At 53.6% G+C, this 23,604-nt stretch overlaps 2 protein-coding genes across 10 annotated transcripts in view; both read right to left on the bottom strand.

The window, feature by feature from the left end:
- Nucleotides 1–8,690: 8,690 nt before the first annotated feature.
- Slc35c2 (solute carrier family 35 member C2) lies at nt 8,691–19,802 on the bottom strand. Of its 8 annotated transcripts, none has more exons than XM_055596054.1 (11): nt 19,751–19,802; nt 16,440–16,514; nt 15,498–15,840; nt 15,038–15,188; nt 14,352–14,415; nt 13,629–13,701; nt 12,979–13,147; nt 12,814–12,897; nt 10,379–10,554; nt 9,526–9,655; nt 8,691–9,354 (listed from the first exon to the last, which is right to left on the bottom strand). In XM_055596054.1, the coding sequence occupies exons 3-11, from the start codon at nt 15,615–15,617 to the stop codon at nt 9,230–9,232; spliced, it is 1,092 nt and encodes a 363-aa protein (XP_055452029.1). In that variant the 5' UTR covers nt 15,618–15,840; nt 16,440–16,514; nt 19,751–19,802; the 3' UTR covers nt 8,691–9,229. The 8 variants fall into 8 exon arrangements, with proteins under 8 accessions (XP_055452029.1, XP_055452026.1, XP_055452032.1 ...); XM_055596051.1 differs by lacking the exon at nt 19,751–19,802 and adding an exon at nt 19,496–19,727; XM_055596057.1 differs by lacking the exon at nt 19,751–19,802 and adding an exon at nt 19,496–19,727 and having other exon boundaries at nt 15,498–15,837.
- Nucleotides 19,803–21,076: 1,274 nt separating this feature from the next.
- Nucleotides 21,077–23,604, bottom strand: part of Elmo2 (engulfment and cell motility 2) — a 36,792-nt gene continuing 34,264 nt past the window's right edge. For both annotated transcript variants that reach the window (XM_055596202.1, XM_055596203.1), the window contains exon 21: nt 21,077–22,460. In XM_055596202.1, the coding sequence (XP_055452177.1) occupies nt 22,260–22,460 (201 nt within the window). In that variant the 3' untranslated portion in view covers nt 21,077–22,259. The remainder of the gene's footprint in view (nt 22,461–23,604) is intronic.

Below are 23,604 nucleotides of genomic sequence, written 5' to 3'. Positions count from 1 at the left end.
ATCCATCCATCCATCCATCCATCCATCCATCCATCCATCCATCCATCTATCCCTCTACCCATCCACCCACCCATTTATCCATCTATCCATCCATCCATCCATCCATCCATCCATCCATCCATCCCTCTACCCATCCACCCACCCATTTATCCATCCATCCATCCATCCATCCATCTATCCGTCCACCCACCCACCCACCCACCCATCCTTCTATCCACCCATATATCCACCCATCCGCTCACACATCCACCCACCCACTCACACCTCCACCACCCTTCTATCCATCCACTCTTCCAGCCTCCCTCTTCTCTCGCTCTGTCACTGTGTGCTGCACTTTATGCTAGAGACTGAGAGGCCTGAGCTATGAGTAGCACGTATTATTTGATGCTCGCTAGTGTTTTTATGACAGACATTTCTGGAAGAAGGGAACTAGGACTGTCCCAGTGCACACAAAGTGGGTGCCATGAGGCATGAGTGCTCATCGCAATGAATCTTTTGAGCCCTGCATCATGTGTATGTACTCACTAGCTAAACATTTTTAATTAAAAATATATGTACATCTTGTTTGGGTTTTCAGCGTTTGCCTTGCTCCTGAAAGGATTTCAGGCTTATAAGAACATACAGAGATGAATAGACGTGGCCCTGCTGCCAGGGAGCTGACAGTCTCGTGGGGAAGAGAGAAGAGCAAACAATTCCGATATAGTGCTGCGGGAGGAGCAGAGGAACATGGATGCCAAGCTGCTTGACAGCTCCTTAAACGCTCTCAGTGACTGCTTTGGGCTACTGTCCACAAGTAATGATCAGATGTGGTCACCCTCACGTGGCTCCTGGGCTGAGAATCGAGGCGCCTGCCTCTCCAATGCAATGTGGGTCTCCCCTCCAGTGCAGGCTCTTGTGTGTTGCCATCCCCCAAGCCGCTGTCATTGTGACCAACTGCCCAGGTCACAGAATGACTGGAAAAGCAGCCAGTGGCTGGGGCATCCCAGCATGCAATCTGTATCTTTACAGGTGAGCCCCGCTGGTCTAGAGTAAATGCCCAGGAGACAGCAGGGAAGTCGCCTTCCACAGCCTCAGGCTACAGTGGGGATGGGGCTGAGGGCAGCAGGAGCTGCCTGTGTGCCATGCTGACGAGGAGAACCTGGGCTGTTTGGAGAATACGGTCTTTTCAGAGCAGACCTTTGAAATCGAGCAAGAATAACTTTAAACAATAAGATGCCTCTCTCTCCCCCTTGGCTGTTGCCCAGGCAACGCCAGAGTGCTCAACAACTGTTTAGTTTTTTAAGAAACCAAATCTCCCTCCCTTTGGTCAGCTACCGCTAGGAAGATGAAGAGGCGGCAGAGGCACCCCTCGCGGCCCATTGTGTGGGAACCGGGGTCAGCTGCCTGCAGCAGTGACATTTAAATCTGACGTTACATATTATATACGAACCCCAAGCTGCATTCCTCTGAGGTTTATGCTCCCAAACTGGGTAGGTTCTAAGCTCCAGCCTCGACACCGTGCCTGTGAACAAGAAGCTCTGGCAGTTCAGAGGTCATTTCCAGAAGCTGACCACCACCTGCCAAAGAGGCTGGGAACTGGTGTGGGTGTGGGGCAGCCTTAAGTCCCCATGTTAATGCATTTTGTGGCCTAGGAGAGTCATTAGGTCAGGGGCCATCCTGAGCTGGGGAGTGTTAAAAAAGCCAGACTCAGGCTTTCAGGGACCTATTTTCTGTAGGGCCTCTGGAGGCTTCAGCCAAAAAGGAGGGGGAGGCCTTGCGGATCCCCGCATGTCATACAGGGAAACCAGTGGCAGTCAGTTCTGAAAGAAAGCTTCGAGATGTTAGCCCCTACCTTCAGAAATCCTATGGCTGTCCTTCCGTGGAGGGAGGTGTCACCGTGTGTCTGTTTTTCTAGCTGTAAAAACTGAAGTGATTGACAGTTGCTGGCTGAGGCGGGACTCAGGGCTGGGCCAGCCCAACCACGTGGTGAGGCGGGAAGTGTCTCACCCATACTCCCCACTGCCTCCATCAAAGCAAACAGTAAGGCTGGAAACTTGTCCTGGGTTCCAAGTCCCCAGGCCATTTGAAGGACACATATGCATCCCTTTGCATACCTACGATGGGGGGACACACTCAGCAGGTCATTGTGAGGAAGACAGTAATTACAGTGGCCACTTAGAGGCTCTTGTGAAGGCTCAGGCCTGTAATTCTCGTACCAAGGCTGAGACAGGAGGCTTGCTATAGAGTTCAAGGCTACCCTGGATTACAGAAGGAAACCTGGGTTCAGACAAACAAACCCCCAACACTACAACAAGGCTGGAAGGTACTTACGTTGGTAAAGAGCTTTTAACGCAAGCACTGGGGACCTCAGGTCAGCACCCTCAGCTACATTTTTTTTTTTTTTTTAAGGAAAAAAAAAACCAACGGTAGCACATGCTTGTAATCCAAGCGAGGGTATGGGAGATAAAGGGAGTAAGAGTGGGGGGAGAGGAGGAGGAGGCAGAGAGAGGCGGATTCAAAACAAAGCAATGTGGACAACTGAGAACCAACCACCAAGTTGTCTGCTGGCCCCACACACGGGTGCACATAGCACACACGTGTGCATGCACCACCTCTCTCTCACACACACACCACATACACACACAAATTCCCAAACAGACAGAGCAGCCATGTGGAGTGTGTATGTCCCAAACAGCGAACAGACTGTTAATTTCACCATCTCAATGACCCCAGGACATAGTTCTTTTCAATTCCACTTTCAGATTAAGAGATGGTACGGAGAAGCAGGGGATTCCTGGTTGGAAATCAATAAACCCAGGGCCCTGGCACACAGTCGGTTCATGGTACCCACTGGCTGCCTTTTCCTGGGAGATGGGCTTCTGTCTCCGGGGAAACAACACACACAAGAGGGTTAAATTTAGAAAAGCTAAGGCAGGTTAGACTAGACCCTTATCCAGCCGGGCAGCAGGCTCAAGATGGGAAATTGGCTTCAGCCACAACAAAAACAGGGGAGAAAGTCCTGACACCTGTGAAATGAGGAAGGCAGGGATGGGGAGGGCCGGGATGGGAGTCTTATCCGTGTACGTATGTGTGCATGCGTGCATGAATGTGCGTGGTGTTGGCGGCGGCAGGGACAGGTCCAGGCTTGGACGGAGTGGAAGAGCTCCTGACCCAGCCCCAGCAGCCTTGTTCTGTCTGGGAATCCCTGAAGGCTGTACCCTCTCCCCCAAGCAGTGATGGGTTACACAGGCAGGTGACAGGCTGCTGAAGTGCAGAATAACATTTTCTAGCCCCGCCGGCCCTGTCGGTGGGCTCTTCCTCTCACCCAGATGCCACCCTCCAGCGCCACCTCCCCGAAGGAAGTCCCTGTCCCTTCACCCTGCCACCCAGCACGTCTCGATTAGCGCTGCTAAATGGCAAGCCCAGAGGTACGGTGAGGGAAGGGGCCCGGGTAATGAACTCCCATTGGTTTCCTTCACAGGATCACTGCCTTAATTTACGAGGCCTGAGTGAGTCTCATTTCCCCAGTGCACGTTGAGTAATTAACTATTAATAAAAGCATTACTGAGTTAACCATGGGGGCATGTTTAATTCATGGGGCAGCCTGGAACAGGATGGTGGCAAGGCTCAGTGGGGGATTCCTCTCAGGGCCAAAAGATAGCAGCGGGGGTGGGTGGGGGTGGGGGAGCTGCCCTGTGAGACCTCAGCCCCCCGTGGTGGGCTATTACTGCTGCCCCTAGGCAGAGGGGCCTAATTGGCAGGAGGGCATCAAAACTGCCCGGCATCCATCCCAGAGGGTGGGCAGTGCTGGGGAGAGGAAGGTGTAGGGCTCTGGACTCTTTGTCCAGTGGCCAGGGTGAGTGACCTTGGGCAAGTAGACAAACCTCTCTCTCAGCCCATTTTGTCACCTGGAAACCAAGACTGAAAATAAAAACCACTTCCGGAATGCAGGCTAAAAGAATCCGGACCACACAGACCGGCAGAAGGTGAAGCTTTAGTGCGGGATGGTCTTCAGCCCCTTGACACTGTGACACTCTAACACTGCCGGGCTAACAGTGAAGGAGCAGATGCCCAGCCCTTGAAGAGGACAAAGCTGACAATCCCTGTCACAGTGCCTTCTGGGGTCCATGGGCTTTTCAGGAGCAAGCCAGTCACTCCCCACCCCCTTTCCTGTGTACTTCCAGATGGCCACCGTGAACTTTATCTCAAAGCCCAAGCACCATTCTGGTGCCCACCCAAACTCTGTGCCTTTGTCTGTTCTACCCTTTGTGTGCCATGCTTTTTTTCTTGTGTCCTAGCGAGCTCCATGTTGTCCCGAAGACTAAGTTCAAAAGGCCAGGTGTTTCTCAAAGTGGCTCCCCTGACCCAGGTGGGTCCAGACAACCGGTTATGGCCTCCTGTGTCTCCCATCCTAACACTGTCTACTTACACCCTCACCCACCATCTACTCATCCATTTGCCAATCTGTGTATCCATCTATATATACACCTACATACCAGTCCACCTACCATCCATCCATCCACCCACTTATTCCTTACCTTCCCACTTGCCTGCCCTGCCTATCTATCTTTCATCCATCCACGCATCATTCATCCATCCACCCAATTATCCATCAATCCACTTACCCATTTCCTCATCTGTCCATTCATTTATTCACCCATTTACCCACCCGCCCCTCTCTCATTCATCCACACTCTCATCTCATCCATCCATCCTCCCACCCGGCCATCTACCCATCGTATTTCCCAAATGCCTTCAGTGTGCATCTCTGAGTCCACTGAAATTCTGGACAAGTCTGGCTTTCCTTCGATCACCAGTTCCTAACTTTTTGGGAGTTAAGAGCTGTTCCTCAAGAGAATACACAAGTGCACATACATGCCAGATGTCGTTCTTCTCTGCAGGGATCCCTGGTCTTGGAGCCTGGCTGTTGTCGTGAGGAGGGGGACACCGAGCTATAGTCGGGGACTGTCTTGGTTTGAAGAAAACTGCCTGTGGCAGGCCCACTGCCAGTGACAGAGTGGCACCTGGTAAAGGCCGAGCCTCTCATCCCTTCGGTTAACTCGGACAGGCCCTGAGCTTCAGTGCTTAGGCCCAGGCTTGCCCTGCTGCCCCCCACCCTTCTCTGCCCCCAAAGGGCCACTTCCACGTCTCTCGGCGGGCTCCCCACAGGGGCACTGGGTTCAGAGCTCTGCAGAAGTTCCTTGAGGACAGGGCGGGTGTTTTAATGACTTCCATAATCACCGTGGCTTTTTCCAGGCAGGCACCTGCAGCTGCTCCAGAAGCATTTCCTGAATGTATTCTGATGGATTTCCTTGCCCCCAGTGGGAGAGTTCGTCTCAGACATTAAAAGAAAGGAATTGCCCTGCCACCAGATGCCAGGGCCTGGGGGTTGCTGGCCTGCTTCAGGGAAATGTACTAGGTTGCCAACCAAACTGTAAATAACCATGGGAACAGCAGTCAAGCTCATTGGCTGCTCTGACGCTGGGGGAAGGGGCCTGGCTGATGTCAGGTCTGTGTGGCTAGGGACCTGGCAGAGGCTAGACTGGCAACTCGAGGCTGGTGGTGGGGGATGGGAACCTGCCCATCTTATTGAGCCAATGATTTTGAAATTACAACTAGCATCACCCCTTCACCTTAAAACAAAACAACAAAACATCCTTAGAGCATTTAGGGAGGGCATCGTGTGAGTAAGTACCACTGTGGTAGTCAGAGGACAATCCGTGGGGGATTGTTGTCTCCTTCCATTGTGTGGGGCCCAGGGATCAAACTCAAGTTTCGGGCTTGGTGGCAAGCATGTTTTCACCCACAGAGCTCTCTTCACCCCTGGAAATTCCCCCATGAAACAAACACCCATTAAGAGACTCCTGTGTGCAGCCTCTAAGTGCCGGGGCTCAGTGCTGGTCGCTGCTTTCCCTTGTCGCCTGGTTAGGTTGTGATATTCTCAATCTGTGTACGAGTGCATTTCCGAACACCCCTGTCTTCACAGTTGCTCGGCAGATGGAATTTATGGGTGGAGAAACAGTCTCAGAGGGGATCAGCAACATGCCAAGGTCATCCAGCACAGCTGGGGCAGAGAAAAATGGATGCCTTCTAGATCCTTGGCCCCTGTGAGGTTAGGTTCCATAGTCAAGATGAAGGAGGCCCATGAATTCTAGCCGCACTGAGCCACCTGGGATTAAACGGCCTACATGGAGGAGCAGGGAGTGCCCCCTTTGCCCTGTCTTTCCCACCTGTTCTCGTTCCCAGGCTGGGAGGACGAGCGACTCTCCCCTCAAGTGCGGCAGTCTGCCAGGTGGCCAACACCCCCGGATACCCACCCCACCCCCCGGGAAGAATGACCCAGGAGCCCCACCCTCAGGTCGCTAGCCTGTGCCAATTCACGATTAAGTAAGGTGCTACCAGGTAGCATGGGGCAAATTCTCCTGGCACCAGGCAATTTCTCTCAGGCTGCTGGGGTCTTTATAGCCGGAGAAGAAACAGATGGGCTGATCCCCTGAGCCACCACAGTAGAGAGGGTACCAGAATGAAGATGCAGTATACCAGGTTCTCAGCAAGCCTCTGGCTTGTTCCTGTCTGCACACCAACCACAAGCATTCCAGTATATTGGGGTCATTAACCTTCCTTCCACTGTGGGCTCCTGAGAGAGGTGGTGGGCATGTAAGCACTTAAAACTCAGACCTAGGTCAGCCCTCTCCTTTCCGCTGCTGCAGCAGCCCCTGTGGCTGGGGACAGGCTGTACAGCCTCAGAGAGACCAGTCACATCCTCAGCTTCCCTCAACCTGGGCAAACGCCGAGTTGCCATGGTGACGATGCAGCCCCCAAGATGCAGTGGCTGCAGACAGCATGGGTGGTTGGAGGGCTCAGGGCTGAGGGTGAACAGTTTAGAGCAGGAGGCCAGGCAACTGGGTGGGCTGAGTGGGGGAGGAGGGAAGGGAGGCCTCCTCTAGGCCTGGCTGGTAATTGCTGCTAAGTGAGGGGCTGTCACTGAACCCAACATGTAAGCGGTGAGGGCCCACTCCGCACCCTGTAATTACTGCACCAGACAGCAGTGCCAGCTTGTCCTGGAGAGGGGGGTGGTGCAGAGCCAACAGGAAGCTCTCATCCACCTGAGCCAGTGGGCTGAGCAGCCCTCTGTCTCACAGGCAGCCTCCTCAGCCCCTCCTGGCTTGGATCTTCCCACATCACTGGGTTGAAACCAGAGCACTCTGTAATCCTGACCTCCGAGCCTACAGCACCCAGGACAGGCAGGAGCCAGATAAGGGAGGTTTCTGGAGCTTGGAGGATGGAGGCTCAGGGATAATCACAGTTCCAGTTCCTTCATGGGCCTCAGGTGGTCATGGCTGCTCCAGGGCCTCCGTCTCCCTGCCAGGCCCTCAACTCTCAGGGGATCCCTCAAAAGCAGGCGTGGGCAACAGCTCACTTTTGGAAACCAGATTTTACTGGAATGTGGCCACGCCCCTTTGTGTCTGTGCCATGCAAAGCTTCTTTCCTGCTTCAAGTTGCAACAGACACCATATGGTCCTCAATGGAAATATTTACTATCTGCCCCTTCCAGAAGTCTGCGGTCCGGCTCATGTTCTGGGCATCACCAATTCTACAGAGCCCCTTCTGGGTCTTTGCCCAAAGCCATGCAGACACCCCTGCGCCAGGCACCCTCTGCTGCCAGGGCTTGCACAGGGGTGGCAGCAAGCGGGCTGGAGCCACGTGCAGGCCAATGGCGCCACCTGCTGTGAGTGCCTGAAGCATTTTTACAGAAAAGCCTTACCCTGGGCCAGCGGCTGCCCTGCCAAGGCAGAGGGAACCAAAGTGAATCCCTCCTGCCCAGCCACTCAGTAAATTTTCTTTTCTAGGTCTTGGTCTCTTGGTTCCTGACGGCAGTTTACGAATACATGCATACATTGGATGTAGGAGAAAACAAGTAAAGGACAGGAGCCTACCACAGAGGGCCTCTGACTCTACCTAGCAGCGTATCAAAGCAGACAGTAAGACTCATAACCAAACCTTCGGCAGAGTACAGGGAATCATATGAAAGAAGGGGGAGTTAGTAAGACCTGGAGAGGACAGGAGCGCCACAAGGACCAAATATATCAGGGCACAGGGGTCTTTCGTGAGACTGTTTCTCTAACCAAGGACCATGTATGGATATAACCTAGAACCCCTGCTCGGATATAGCCCATGGTAGCTCAGTGTCCAAATGGGTTCTCTAATAAGGGGAACAGGGACTATTTCTGACATGAACTCAATGGCGAGCTCTTCGAACCCCCCCCATCCCCCCACCCCCCCACCCCGAGGGAGGAGCAGCTTTGCTAGGCCACAGAAGAGGACATTGCAGCCAGTCCTGAAGAGACTTGATTAAGCTAGGGTCAGATGGAAGGGGAAGAGGTCCTCCCCTATTAGTAGACTTGGAAGGGGGCAGAGAGAAGATGAGCGAGGGAGAGTGGGATTGGGAGGGAATGAGGAAGGGGGCTACGGCTAGGATACAAAGTAAATAACCTGTGATTAATATAAAAAATAAATTAAAAAAAAAGAAAACATGCATAACACTTAATCTGTAACATTCTCCAGAAAGCCTGGGATACACTCTCTTTTTTTTTTAAACAGACACAACCTACATCACAGAGAAACTAAGTCATTGGCTTTCAGTCACACAGCAAGTACACGACAGAGCCAGAATACAAATCTGTGACAGTGGCAAACTCTCCAGAAGATGGTACTGAGAAAAACTCATTTATTTCCTGTGGTAGATCCGTGGTGTGGCCCAAGGGTGGGGTCTGGGACACAAACAGGAGCATGAGCTACAGAAGGCAGGGCAGAGGACAAGGCCCCAGGCAGGGAAAGCAGGAAAGGCCAGGCCCCTGGGCTCTCCTTGCTCTCTTGCCTCAGGCAACACTAGGCAGCGGAGAAGGAAATCATTATTTCAACTATAAATAATCTACCTTCTGAGGAAGCTGCTGTCCAGGTGATGAGGCCCAGCCTCTTTAGGATTCCTTCCCAGCTGTCCCGCAGTCTAAACCTGAGAAACTACCATACCTCTGAAGTTCACCCTGGCTCTCGGAGTCAGGACAACTGTGGGGATGAGGCCCCAGGCTCCCTTCACTGACAGCTTGGGTCCTGGGTGAGTCAGGACCAAGCTCCAGAGGGAAGGGTCTCCGAGGCCACTACTGCGGATACCCTCAGGAACCAGCTGGACCCCAGTCCCCGCCAGCAGCGCTGACTGCAGAGTGGCCTGCTTCCATGGCTCCTGGGCTGGTCACTGTTGCCCCTGGGTCACAAAATACTCATCATCTTCTTCCTCCTGCTGGCTGCTCCGGAGCAGCAGCAGCTCTAGGTCAGCGCTGGAGCCTGGGCCCTTCAGGGACTTAGGGCCACTGTCACCTTGGGGTAGACACACCAGTTACTGGCCTCGTAGTCTTCTATGGAGATGGCCCTGTATCCTCCCAGGGTGTCAGCACCATCTGGCACATGTCCCCAGCTACAGCAACAGTGGGTGAGAGGTAGATGGATTACGTTCGGTAATATTAAGTCTCGGGGAGGAAGCCGCCTTACCTCTGGAATGCAGGGCTTTGAGGGCCACGTGCAGGGAGATGCCAGAGAGGCAGAGGGCAAAGCCCAGCCAGTTTAAGAGGCTGATCTGGTCACCCAGCAGGTGAGCTGCCAGCAGCAGGGTGCAGACTTCCTGTGAGGAGAAGCAGGATAATGGGGTCAGAAGATGGCTCTGTGGCCAGGAGGGCAGGATTCTGTGCACACTGAGGCCAAAGCCAGCTCGGCTGGTACGACAGACAGAAGTCGGGGACCTCTGTGCCCAGGTCGCTGGCCTGCAGAGCTGCTGTTACTGAGATGCAGATGCATGGGCGCTTTCCACACACTCCTAGAAAAAGCAGACGGCCAACCAGCTCCCAGACTACAGCACAGGTGGCCCCAGGAGTAAGGGACTCTGCTGTTGCTAGGCACCCACAGATGGACAGCCCTCAGCATGGCTTTGGGGAGGCATGCCTCTCCTCGTCATAGCTGGATGACACTCTGCACTCAAACATTTGCTTTGGGTGTCACTGCTCCTGCATGGCGTCTACCTGGACAGAGGGAAATTCCTCCACAGACCTGACCCGTGTGCTTGGCTCTTAACACTGGGACTTATCACTGATCAACACTGAGTGCCCCAGGCCACTGCCATGTAACCAAGCAGCCAGTCAAGTACGATGGTAAGCACGGCCCAGGCCTACTGCTGGGAGGCCTGGCCTGTATCCCCAGCGGCATGCACTGGGGAACAGTTCTTCCTCAGCTCTGCAGGGGCAGACCACGGCACATCCACCCTCTCCAGTCTCTCCTCCAACCCTTTCAGGGTGCAGACACAGGAACAGAGACTTCCAGGGCAGGTTTGGGGTCACTTCCCTGTGTGTACCTTAAAGATGCCAGCGATGGAGAGAGTGAGACTGGACGTTCTGGAGACCAGGAGGAACTCCGAGAAGCCCAAACCAAAGGCCAGAATCCCGCCAAGGAGGAGGCTCCCAAGGACCCGTAGGAGCAGTCCCATGTCCTTGAAGCGGAAGATTTTCTCAGAGGTGGACAAATGGAGACCTGAAAGCAACAGGGAGAGAGCGGGAGGCCAGGGCCTGGGCAGCCTGGCTCACTCTACTCAGCGTCTACTGTGCTTCTCTGGCATAGGGGGGAGCGGGAGGGTCTTGCTGAGTGTCTGAGGGTGGAAAAAGAATAGGAGCTTTAAAATAGTTCCTCACAGATGGCCTGAGAGCCAGGGACCAAGGCGGCTTCTACAGAATCCAGGGAAACACATGTCCATTATCAGAAGAGGGAGGAGCTGAACCTAAGGCCTGAGGGAGAGGCTGATTGCACAGGAATGCAAAATGTATGAACGCAGGACCCTCACCTTTAGATTATGTGCAGGTGAGTACACAGACACGTCAATGGAACCCAGCGCGTCATGGGAGACACATGCTCTACCACTGAGCAAGACGGCCCAGCTTAAATATGGGCTATGTATGGACTTGGGTGGAGAGGTGTCCCCCTTTTAGCTGGGTTTCCCTGCTGACAGAATGACAGGACTGGGGGCTAGATCGTCATTTTTCTCCAACAAGCACTATAATCTAAGGAACATATCTTAAAAAATAAAACAAAACAAAACAAAACAACCCAACTGCCCTCCAAAATGAAGAAACAAACAAACAGACAAAATCCAAAAAAGCCCAGAGCTGAATGTGGCGGTGCACAGCTGTGATCACAGCACCTATAGGACGTGGGGGGCAGATGATGGGCCCAAGCACAAAGAAAGCGCAAGACCAGCCTGGTCTATACAAGACCCATCCCCAAACAAAGCCAAACCACACATATGTAAATTCATGATAAAGCTACAGCCCCCTGCTCCCGAGCACACTGCACAATGCACCAATTCTTGCTTCAATTTTCGAGAGCTGTGGCCCCTCCTTCTCAAAGAGCTCCTGGGCTCTTCCCACAGCAAGGCCCCATGGTGTGTCAGAGCGGGGAAGGTCATTTACTGGGCACAGTGGACGCAGGGGGAGCTGAAGGCAGACATGAACTTTGGGGGGTCGAGGAGGAGGAGGGGGCACAGACATTCACCCACGGTGTGCCCCAGGCCAACAGCCTGGGGATGCGGGCCATCTTGTTTGGTGCTGGGCTCAGCAGTACTGCAAAGGCAGTGGCAAATTGAAGGGAATTCGGGGAAGAGCAACATAAGTAATGAAGGCGCTTGGGGGATTAATTTACCAGAGAAGATTAAAGGAGCTAAATCCATGCAGCTTTGCTAAGTGGCGGCAACCAGGGGCTTTCGGATGAGGTTTGCGGAGCGGGGGATGGCGAGGATGCCTGGGGAGGGGGTGAATGTGGTGTTTGCTACGAGGGGCATAATGAAGGAATGGGGAGAGATTTTAAAAAGGAAAAGCATGAGGCTTCACACACAAGTTTCCTGGACAACGGGGCTGCAGAATAATTTTCTCAGGGCGGCTGGAGACGCTTCGCTGCTTGAAACTTAAATGGATGTGGGATGGAATTTTCTGTAATGACCCTGAGGACAGTTGGGACTCTGAGAAGGAAGGTAAACAAGGGACAAAGACTAATCCCAAAGCACTGGGGACGGATGGCAACATCCTGTCCACCTTGTACACCTGCTGGCCTGGCCTCTGCTCTGGAAGCCACAGGAGTCTGGAACAACTGTGGATGTACCCAGGCTGTCCCCCCAGTCCCAGCTGTGGGAATGGCCACTCTGCCACGCTCCCTAAACATACATGGTTGAGCCTGCTGCCCTGCTTGCCAGGGTGTCCTGGTGTCATCAGTTCACACACCCACCACTCATCCTCATCCCCTTTCCCGACCCAGGTACTCCACCTGGGACAGACCTGACTCTGCTCCCTGGGAGACGTGTGCACTGTGTGACAGGAGGCCTAGCCTCCTGATGCCAGGCTGCTGGGCACCCAGTCTGGCTTGCTTATGGGGCTTTGGGTGAGCTTTCACCCTTCTTGTTTCCTCAGTTTCTTTCTCCTGCCGGACAGAGCTGATGACAGTCCTCCGCCTCTGATGAAAGGGGGGTGAGAAGCTAGCATATTTACGACGTTGGAGACAGCTTCGGTGCCTATGCAGCAATCCACATGGTCTGGAGTGACTCCTTGTCTTTCACATGTAATTTCTCTGTACCCATCATGTGAGATTCTAGCCAGTCTGTGTGTCTGTCTAGTCCCAAACCACAACCTCTAGGGAGGGACTGAGATCTGGATCTGGGCAACCTCTGTTGGGGGCACCGTGCTGAGCTCAGAGCAGCAATGTTCGATCTGCCTACTACGGTGCTCAAATGGCGAAGACCAAGCATACCTTCAAAAATGGCAAAAAGAGGGAAGAGCCCCAGGAACATGAGTGGCTGCAGGTGGAACATGGTGTCAATGGGATTCTGGAGGCCTGCAAGACAGGACACGGGAAGGTGTGAGGCCTGGACGTTGGCCTGTGTTTGCCCAGCCCCAGCCCTCCCCAGACACTCACCCAGGTCGGCTTTCTGCAGAAGCATTTGTGTAAGGGTCCAGCGGATGCCACCGATGAACGAAGCTCCCAGCACCAAGGCAAAGCCCTCCACATTGAACTGCGTGGACTTATAGGTAAACATGAAGAGGCCCCCAGCGATGAGGAGGACCACCAGGACCAGGGCTGCACGCTAGAAGGGGAGGAGTGCAGCTCGCTCAGGGCTCAAGTCACATGCTGGGCGGGGGACAGCGCAGCTCACTGGGAGCTCGGGGCTCAAGCATGTGCCACATTTGAAGCTGGGGACCATAGCCGCACTTCTTGCCTCACCACCTCCAAAGGTCCTGGTCCACTGATAGGCACAAGGCTGACATGCAGCTGACATGTTCCTAATGTCAGATTTGTTTTGAAATACTCAAGTACCCCAACAACACACAAGAGCCACTAAATTGCTCCATGGGAAGCCCAGGGCCCCAGGCCATGCCGACCCTGCTGCACTTGTTTCTGAACCCTCTGTCATCACGCCTATCTAGGTCCCCTCCCTGAGAAAGGAATCAATATCACAGAGTGACAAGCCACTGCTCAGATTTCCTCTTTCATCCTGGGCCTCTGCAGCTGACATGGGGGCGAGGGGTGGGATGGGGATGGGGTGAGACGAGGGATGCGGGGCTCACCAGCTCCTCCAGCTTGAAGATCAGAGAGAAGATGAGGATAAAGAGCACGGCGGACGATTTGGTCATTGTGTACCTGCGGCAGACAGAGACCACCATGCAGGCTGCAGACCCCAGCTGAGGGCAGTCAGGCCCCAAAGACCAAAGGGAGCCAGCCAGTGGTCTGGGTCTGTGCCAGTACGTGACCTTTTGTGGAAAGAAGTCTCTAGGAGGCCTGACTGTCACTGGGGAACGAGCTGTGGGGCTGATGCCAAGCTTCCACAGTTCTGCTCTCTACCTGGCTGTTGGCAGAGACCAGGTAAAGAAGGATGTGAGAAACTTGGACAAAGAGACGAGGGACTCTCTGAAGCAAGACATCGGAGCTGACTGTGGATCTGCTGGGCTCTGACAGGCTCCAGGAATGCTCCATGCCTGGGCCTCTCTGCTGCCTGAACCTCTCACTCCCCAACTCCCAAACCCAGCCCCACACCTGCCAAGCAAACTGTGACTGCTGTCTCATGTCCTGGCTTCCCTTTGCTGCCTGGCAGGCAGGTACACTGTATCTCTCTGCACCGGGCTTCCTGGAGTGCCGCTGGGTGCCAGGGAGGAGCTGAGAGACAGCAAGGGCTGGTCCCAGACAGTGGTGGAGTAGCTGGCCTACTGCTGGCTACAGACGCTGCCAGCTGGACAGGGCAAATGAGTCTGGAGGGGGGAGAAGGGCATGTGGAGGGTGTGGCCAGTACTCACAGTGACACGGTGATGTAGAGGAAGCTCCAGTTGGACAGGCCCACATCAAGTGCTGTTGCCAGTGCTGTGGGGATAGGAGACACCCAGCCAGGGCAGCCCGTTGGCATGTGGCTGAGGCACCTGAGGCCCTGCTTGCCCTTTCTGTCCACCAAGCAACTAATGCTGGCCAAGGAGTCTATCGTGCTTAGGACTGGAGCCCATCCCGACTGGCCAGGCCTGTTGGTCTCCATTGCTAAATAACTTAAACAGTTCCAGACAAGAGTGCTAACTTGATCCTGCCAAACTGCTCACAAGGCACCTGTCCCTCTACAACTAGCCCAGCCTGCTGACTCCCCTTTCTCCCACACCTTCACCAGGAGCTCTCAGCTCCCTTTCTGACTTTACACTCCCAGGGCCAGACGCTTCCATCTACCCTTCAAGTCTTGCCCACCCAAGACTAGTCCTGGGAAATCTTTTAGCCCAATCCAGCATCACCACATGATGAAGCTCCCTGCTCTGCGCTTGGTGGAGCCCACTGAGGCCCATGTGAGCCGGCAAGGACAGGGATGCTCCCTGCCTTGCTGAGATGCAGGGGTGGGAGGTGGGAGAGGAGGATGGGGGGAAGGTGGAATGTGGCCTCAAGGCCACAAGGGCTCCTCTGATCTCTGGCCTAGGTGCTCCAGCAGCCCTCCCTGAGCTGGGCCTACCTGTGGGGGCCACTCTTCTGAGGTAGTCAGTCCAGCTGAGCACCACCCGGGCCCTGTGGCTGGAGCACTGAACCAGTGCCCTGGAGAGGGCGGAGAAGAGGAAGATCACAGCCAGGTGCAGCATGGTCATGAAGAGCGGAAAGTGGAAACTCTGTGGGGCCCAAAGCAGAAGGCAGGAGTGGAGAGGCTGCAGCCCCTCTCTCTCCTCACCATGGCAGAGGGGCCAAGCCAGTGCTCTGCGTGAGGAGTCAGCCCCGTGGAAACAAGGGGTGTGGAGGTCACACAGAAATGGCAGCCCAGGTACTCGATCCTAGCCCCGTTTCATCACCACCACCCCTGCTAGCCACCTGCTTTGCCCGCCTGGGACCAATGTCCAGGAAAAGCCACCACAACCTGATGCAGCTGTACCAACTACAACCATCTTCAGGCCAGTCCCCATCCTGGTAGGGACCCCGGTTACCTTGGTCAGCCATTTGTTGTAGAAGGTGATGCCTATGGAGAAGCAGTAGTACAGAAGGACCAGGCCCAGCGTCAGCACTGCCTTCCACACAAAGGCCACATCGAGGGCCCACCTCCCCATCTGTGGGCCAACAGGGACAGGAGCCTCTCTTGAAGATGGTTGGCGTCAAGAACCAGCAGAGCTGGAGCATGGTTTTCAAAGGACAGTTTCCCTGGCTGGAAGAGTCTTCTTGACTTCCATATTGTGGACCCCAGATGGAGTCCTCACCTAAGGGGCTGGTGGCCAGAGCCAAACTGTTCCATGGCCAGCTGGTCGCAGAGGTCACAGGTTCCCCGTTCTACTGCTGGAGAGAAAAGGGGGTGGGTGTCTGGCCACAGTAAGAACTCAGAGGCCACTGGTCCCACCCCAGTCCAGGTATGGACTATCCTCCACAATCTCCCACCAAAGTGACCTTTTGACAGATGAATGTAGTCTTGTCAGAGCTTGCTTCAGGCCTTCAGAAGCTCCCAGTGGCCTTCACAAAGGCCAAAGCCTGCCAGGAGTTCCGACATCTAATCTGGTCTAGTCTGTCTCTGCCAGTCTGTCCCCAGCACAGAAGGGATGAAGGGAATACCACCCCCATCCTTTCTTCCTTTCTCCATGCAGCCTACTTCAGTACAAACTCTCTTCCTCTGTCTGTGACCCACCATTTCTCCCCTACCTTCCTTTTGTAACAACTGAGAGGGTGTGATTTGAGTAGACCTTTTTTTTTTTTTTTTCCTTTTTAGTGCTGTCAACAGAAGCCAGGGCCTCATGCTAGGGCCCATGCTCCCACTGAGCCACGTCCCAAACCCCTTGAGTAGGATTACATTCTACAAGGGCCTCACACACCCCTGCATTCTCTATCTTCTTGTTCTGATGACTCTGTGACAGAGGCTGTGAAAGGGGTTTCAGGGGACTCACCAGGTCTTTAGGAGCTCAAGTGGACCAGGTGGACCTTGCCCTGGTCTCCAACTGCTACTCCCAGAGAGGAGGTGCCTGCCAAACCAAACTATCGCTTGTCAGTCAGCCCAGCAACACCAGGAGCGCCCCGGGCGAGCCTGGCTCAGGGGACACTGGGGTCCTGCCTCTGCCTGGGTGAGCTCTGGCCCACCGTTAGCACACCTGTTCCTCCAGGTGTGTGACAGGTGCTTCTCCCCCACTATGCTGAAATGCCAGCTCCTCTGGGATCAGACAGACTCCTCCCATACCAGTCTGGACAGACCACTCTGTACTCTGGAATCTGTTATCAAATCACTTCCCTGAGGGCAAACTGGGCTGGCTCTGGGCTTTCCCCAAAGGACTCCTGGACCGTGGCTATCTTCAGAGGAGCTTGGAACCCTGGGTGGTAGCCTGGAGGAGGCTCCTGGCATTTAGTGAGTGGACTACAAAGGCCCTTGCCTAAGGAGCTAAGGACGGTTCTGCATTCTGAGCACCTCTAACATTCACAGAGGCCGAGGATGGGCTACTGATTTCCGTAAACAGTTTTCCAGGGCTCTGCCACACATTGAAATTGTTAAGAGTACCATGTGTGCTGCCAAAATGGAACCAAGAGTTCCCATCCTGGAAACCCACTTTGTTGACACGAGCTGCTGGCATGGTAGCGGTGAGCTTCCCCTATGGTGGGCTCATTCTCGTGTATTCTACAGCAGAGGAACTCACCAGTGGCCTCACTGTGATGCCAGCACCACTCTGCCAGAAACTGACAGATGGAAACATGGTTTATTTTATCATAAATTACCTTTGTTTTATACTATAGTTTGGGAGCCACTGATTTCCAGGTTAGCAAACAGGCTGTGATTAAAAGAAAGGGGTGGCTCCAGGGGAGAGGTACTGCCCAAACTGGCCTAATGTAGCCTTCCATCTTGACATACTCTCTACAGGCTGCCATCTCCCGGCAAGCAGCCGGCTGTGGTCACCATGAGCCCTGGAGGCAGATCCAACTGCTGACTGGACCTAGTCACCTGGGCCACTAGTCTCAGGCTCCTGTTTACACTGCTACACAGTTGGGGACACAGGGTCTAACCTACTTCACACAGATCTCAAGGTCCACATTCTCTCAATGCTAGGGCCTTAGAGCCTAGCACTACAGAATCTTTCTCAAGAAGCCTGTCTTGCATACCGCGATTCATCAGCAAATCCCTGTTTCTACCCCCTGGATGCCAGAAGCATTATGTCCCCAACCCCAAGTTGTAACAACCCATACTGTGTCCAGAAATGACCTAGCCTGTGGAGGGCCTGCGTTGAGCCTCCAACACTGCAGGAGACAGTCCACACAATGCTCCTAGAGAGACAGCGCTCCCTGTGAAACAGTGCTCCCTGTAAACCACCACTTCCCCTTCCCAGGCAGTTGAGGGGCGTGCTACATGGCAGGGCAGCCTGTTCCCTTTTCTCTCAACTTAGTTTTGATCAGTTCCTACTTGGTCACTATATTGCCCTCTGTCTTACTGTTCAAGGCCCGTCTTGCCTTCAGAGTTTGTCCAACTCCTCCCCCACCCCACCCTCCAGTCCCCAGGCCCCTAGGAGCACCATGAAGAACATCACCTATCCCCAAACACAAAGCCAGGCCTCAGCTGGCTAGAAAGGACCCCAGGAAGCATAAAGCTACTCACTCCACAGGTCATCACCATGCAGTGGTTTGCCTCACACTGGACATACAGACGTGAAACTGCTAAGGTCCTCACCCTCGCTCCATGGGAAAGGAGAGCCGGCTTCCCAATCACATCTGCCCAAGCCAGGAATTCAGTCTCCCTTTCCCCAAGAAAAAGCAGCTACCTCAGAGCAGGGCGGGGCTACGCTGTGGCACCTGGCTGCTCTCTACCTCCTCAGCTGTACCTCGGATGTGTAGCTTAGTGCTTCAAAGCACTGGCTCTAATGTCAAAGAGAAAACCCTCTGTGTCCACCTACTACTGAGACTCCAAGTTATCTTGCCTGTGTGGGCTCAGTTTCTCTGCTTTTTGGGCAGGGGTGTCACTGGCATGAGGAGTGGCATTTAACAACACTGGCCCATAGCAGAAGCCATTCCATCACCTAGAGTGAAGCTTTCCAATGTCAGGCCATTCACCCAGGCCACCCCTGCTGCTCCTTCCCTGTCACCTCTCCAGGGCCCAAGTTTCTGTGGCTCCTCTCATGAAACTGGCCACTTCCTCCTCAGAGACCTATTATTGTGTGCAACTTGCCACGGTCTCTGGAGTCTTCTGCTTTCTGGACAGCTTCTTGGCCAGTGTCCAACTCAGCCAACAAGAACTTGGTTCCAGCTGCCTGAGGGCTGGAACCCAGCTTCTCTTTTCTGCCTTCATTCCCATCCCACCAAGACCACCCCACTGCCCTTCAGGCAGCTCCAGCTGACAGCTCAACCTCAAGGTGCTGCAAGGAGCTCTCTTAATATTCCTGATCAAGGTCCCCAGCCAACTCTGAAGACACTTAGAAACAGCCATCTTAACAACTGTTTACTTCATCAATGAAGTCTCTGCTGTTCCCTGCGTTCCACATATTGTTAGTGTTGTCAACCTGACAGACTCTAGAATCACCTGGCAGATGGGCCTGGGAGCATACCAGTAAGGGATTCTCTTGATCAGGTTTACTGACGTGAGGAGGCCCATATGCTCGTGGGTAGGGGCTGCTGGACTGCATGAAGGAAAAGGGGCACGAACAAGCATTCATGGCTCTCAAGATTCCCTGCTTCTGGACTGTGGATGGGATATGGCCAGCTGCTTCAAGCTCTTAGTGCCCTAACTTCCACAGGACGGACTGCATATTGAGCTGTGGGGAAAATTTAAGGCCCTCCTTCCTTAAGTTGCTTTTGTTAAGAGTCTTCCACCACAGTAACAGGGAAAGGAATACATGATAGATGGCCTCAATAGACTGGCGACCCCTGGGCTGTGGCCACAAGTCCTCCCTAGACCCTGCCTGCCTACTGCATCCTCACGCTCGGCGGCGGGCCCAACACGTCAGCCAGTGTCCTCGTCCTCCTCGGTTACCTGATGCTTCCGTCCCCTTCCCCCAGGGACCCCACTGCGCGTGGCACTTCCCACCGCGTGACGACTGTGTTTGCTCACGTGTCCCTGCCGCGCCCGCCGGCTGCGTCTGTCGGTCTGGTTTCCCCAAAATCCGGCCCCTCGTAAGTGCTTGGCAAATGCCAGGCGAGCGGGCCCAGGGCCACAGGAAGGCTGGGGAAACTGAAGCCCGGGCCGGGGGAGAGAGAGCAAGGGCCCGCCTACCGCACGCCCACTTACCTCCGCCCAGGCGCTCAGCCCAGAGACTCCTGCCGGAAGCGCGAGCTGAGGACTGTGCCGCTGGAGGCAAGACTTCCGCCGGAAGCCGGCGAGGGTGGGCGGAGCTAGAACGTCCCTAACTAATGCGGCCACAGCACGCGTTCGAACATCATCCCTTTGTATCTTTCCCTAAACTAGCACCAGGAACGAATCACAGATACTAATAAGTCTCTCGTGGGCTTTTTTTTCTTCCGGGACCTCAAGCAACTGGGAAATGATGTGAGAACCATTACGTTTTAGAAAGACGTAGATGATCCCAGCAAAGTAATAATGGACATTTTGTGAAATTACATATGCCTGCACGTTTATGAGAGTTCAATAGGCTGAGTAGGGGAGGGTCATCCCAGAGGAAAGGGAACCCAAAAGGAAGGGGTGAGAAGGAGCCAGTGCTTTTCCTGGGAGCCCAGGAAAGCAGCGGCCTCAACGGCAACCTAAAACAACCAGATTCGATTCATGTTAGGTGCAGGGGCAAGAGAACCACTAAGCCATGCAAACTGGGGTTGCAGACCCGAGCTGGCCCGGTTCTCTGCTTTTGCTCTTCCTTTGCACATGACTTGGCTGGGCTCCTGACTCCTAGCAGAAGGCTCAAGGCCAGAGTGTAAGCTGTGCTTTTGTGCACACTGCTGCTGTAGGCTGCTGCCAGCTGGCATGATGAAAGCGTTAGTTCTTTCAATGCTTCCTAAGACCTACAATGGCACCCAGCGCAGCCCAAGGTCTTGGCTTCATTCAGCCCTTAAGGCCTGTGCTGCATGCACTTTCTATGCCTTCTGAAAGCGCCTGTCCTCATCCCCCTCCTAACAGTGGCAAGAGGAAGTATCTATTTTCATCACTGTCCTCATTCAAGCCTCCCAGCTACCAAGGCTGCTGATGGGAGCAACAGCTTAAAACACCAGCTGGAAGGCTGGGCACCGAGTACAGGCAACACACAGGGTGCAGAACATGTCTTCTTTGAAAGGCACAAGTACTCGAGCTGTTCCCTGGCTGTGTCCCTGGCAGGGAAGAGAGGGAGGATGGGTTCTTGGGGGTGTACAGTATGCCTCTCCGCGTTGTGCCCAGCAGGGCTGAGCAGGAAACACTCTGTCCTGTACCACAATCTGTGAGCATCCTTAGCCAGCAGGTGTGAGTAGTCTGTGCATGACAGAGCAGGAGAGATGAGGGGAGAGGAAGGGGCTCTTAGAAGGTGGCGTTCTCCAGATGCTCTCTGCAGCTTAAAATGAAGGCTGCCAGGTGACTCCCTACCCTTGGGGCGGGGAACAAGTGCAGAGGAGCAGGTGTTGATAGGAACCAGTCTACATGAAAGAGTCTTTATTGAAAACACAACCACTGACAGGAAGCTTCTGGCTGCTCTCCGGTTACATTCTTAGCTCATGATTGAGAGCACTACATTTTTGCTCTCAATTTTATTTTCCCTTAAACATTCTATCCTAAGATAGGAAGATCTTATATAAATATATATACACGTCTGTATAAGTATGGCCTATAGTAAAGAAAATATATAGTACACTCTTCATTGGGTAGTACCTACCATGCCAGGCTGCCAGTACTGAATACCACCATGTTAACATGCGTCCAAGGAGAGAGGCTCTGCGTGTGCTTCAAGTGCTGCAGCACCAGAGAAGGCCCATGGCACAGCTGTGGCCCCAGCCGCTTCTTGAAATCATGGCTAATGGCAGAAACCACAGTGCCAGGAGGGAGAGGGAAGGCAAACTGCCCCGAGTCTGGGGGCAAGAGGAAGCAAACAGAAGGGCCTGTAACCAAGGGGTATGGAAACATTCTTCCTCAGCAAGGAAAAGATAGAAATGGAGGGGTGAGCTGGAGGCCTTAGCCTGACTTTCCCTGCAGCATTCCTGGAGCCTAAGACAGCAGGCCTCAGGCTGGAGACCTGTGCCTCGCTAGGGTGAGACTGAGTGCTTGGGGGGAAAATTAATACCTCTTCTGATAGCTGCATGGGCAAGAGAAACGGATACCTCTAGAGACTAGAGATGTTAGGACCAATCCCAGAGGCAACAGCATCTTGGCACAGGATGAGGCTGGAATGAACCCTCAGAGACCTTTTAAGCAAAAGCTCAAGGCCTGTCCTTGCCTGAGCCACTTGAAGACAGTCACTCCAAGGCTCACCCCTTCCCCAGGAACTCCTGTCTCCATTGGCAGCCTTTGCCAGGCCAGCTCCAGCCCAGCAAACTGGAGAGTAGATTCGAAAGGAAAGAGGATGGCTGTCAGTAAGTCCAGTTCCAGGTGCAGACTCAGGGCAGGAGGCAAGAGCATCCTGAGTCCACTCCTCACCCTAGGCCCAGTGGTGCTGAGTTGGGCAGCATGCCCTGACTTCATGACTCCTAGTGGATGGGACCAAGAAAAGCTCTGGGTCCCAGTGGGTTTGAGTAGTAGTTGCCACAATCACTACAGAGTTTGTACAAGTGGAGGGCAAGGCACAGGCTGCCAGTGTCTCTCCTGGACCCTGGGCCCTTCCTGCTCAGCCGTAGTGATAGACAAAGTCATAGCTGCTGGGCTCCTTGGGGACCGGAGGTGGTGCCTCAGGGATCTGGATGTTCTCCAAGTCCAGAAGCCGCAGCTTCATCTCCATGCTCAGCAGTGTGTCCAGGTCACTCTTGGTTAGCTCGCTGGACATGTCCTTCCCCAGGAGGGCGCTGAGTCCGTCAATCCAGATACAGTACTGTGGGCAAGTTGCAAATGTGACACAGTGGCCGCAGGGGCTGTAGTGGGACCGAGGGCAGTGCTGTTTGGTACCCTTCAGAATACGCAAAACTCATAGGAGACAAGAGCAAGGATGGACAGGAGATGACCATCACTGCCAATGACGGTTTTATGGGGGATTGATGTGGAAACTTTCAAAAAAGTAATAGGAAATGTGATCTACAATGCAATTAAGGAATGTAAGATGGAAATCAGTACCGGAGCAGTGAGAAGAAATGGGAGCAGAAAACAGACACTCAATGAAAAGAGCAGGAAGCACACAGGAACTTGGTATTGCAATTTTGTTAAAAAAAAAAAAAAAAAAAAAAAAAAAAGCTGATTAATGTTTAAAAAAAAATGTTTTAAAGGAAAGTACAAAAGAAATTGACATTGCCTGCATGACAGAAAATGCTTGTAACATCCAAGCACTTGGGAGATAAAGGCAGGAGAATTGAGGGCTCAAGGGTAGCCTCAGCTATAGCAAATTTGAGACCAGCTCCAAGCTACATGAGACCATGTCTCAGAAAAACAAAACAAGTAACAACAAAAATTAAGCCAGCTCTCAGAACACAAGGGTATAGCAGAGGCTAAGCTCTGCCAGCCCTCTGTTGCTGTTTTCCTTTTCTGGGTTTTGCTCACGGGGCTTTGCTGGAACTACTGGCCCCAGCACTGCTCCTGAAGCCTGACCCCCAGTGCTCAACCATAGGACCTCAACTAATGAGTTAACTGAGTTGAGCACTAACATCTTCCTGGGCTGCAGGGGAACTCTCCTTGTTAGGAGGAGCAGATCCATCTGGAGCCACAGCCTAGACTGGGTCTGCTCCATCTAACTGCCATTCAACTCACCTGGGAAGACGTGCTTTCGAGATTACAGAGGAAACCTGTCCCCAGACCAGGCTTAACCTTCTAATAATTGCCAGCTGCTCCTAAGGAGCAAGGTGAAAGGCTGGGTGTGGTGGTGTACATCTTTAATTCCAGCTCTCAGTAAACAGGGGAAAGCAGATCTCTGTGAGTTCCAGGCCAGCCTGGTCTACATCTCTCTCTCTCTCTCTCTCTCTCTCTCACACACACACACACACACACACACACACACACACACACACACACACACACACACACACACA

Source organism: Psammomys obesus, unplaced genomic scaffold (genome assembly GCF_907164565.1).
Source record: "Psammomys obesus unplaced genomic scaffold, mPsaObe1.curated_primary_1811, whole genome shotgun sequence".
NCBI classification, from domain to species: domain Eukaryota; kingdom Metazoa; phylum Chordata; class Mammalia; order Rodentia; family Muridae; genus Psammomys; species Psammomys obesus.
The sequence above is the reverse complement of the archived record's forward strand: the minus strand, read 5'-3'. Positions and strand labels throughout refer to the sequence as shown.

What these genes read in the sequence shown, in the direction of transcription:
- Slc35c2 (XM_055596054.1), bottom strand. Translation starts at nt 15,617, where the DNA reads ATGGGGAGGTGGGCCCTCGATGTGGCCTTTGTGTGGAAGGCAGTGCTG. An exon ending in CTCTACATCACCGTGTCACT is followed by an intron (nt 13,702 to 14,351) that starts GTGAGTACTGGC and finishes TGTCTGCCGCAG; the next exon opens with GTACACAATGACCAAATCGT. An exon ending in CAAAGCCCTGCATTCCAGAG is followed by an intron (nt 9,355 to 9,525) that starts GTAAGGCGGCTT and finishes GTCTACCCCAAG; the next exon opens with GTGACAGTGGCCCTAAGTCC.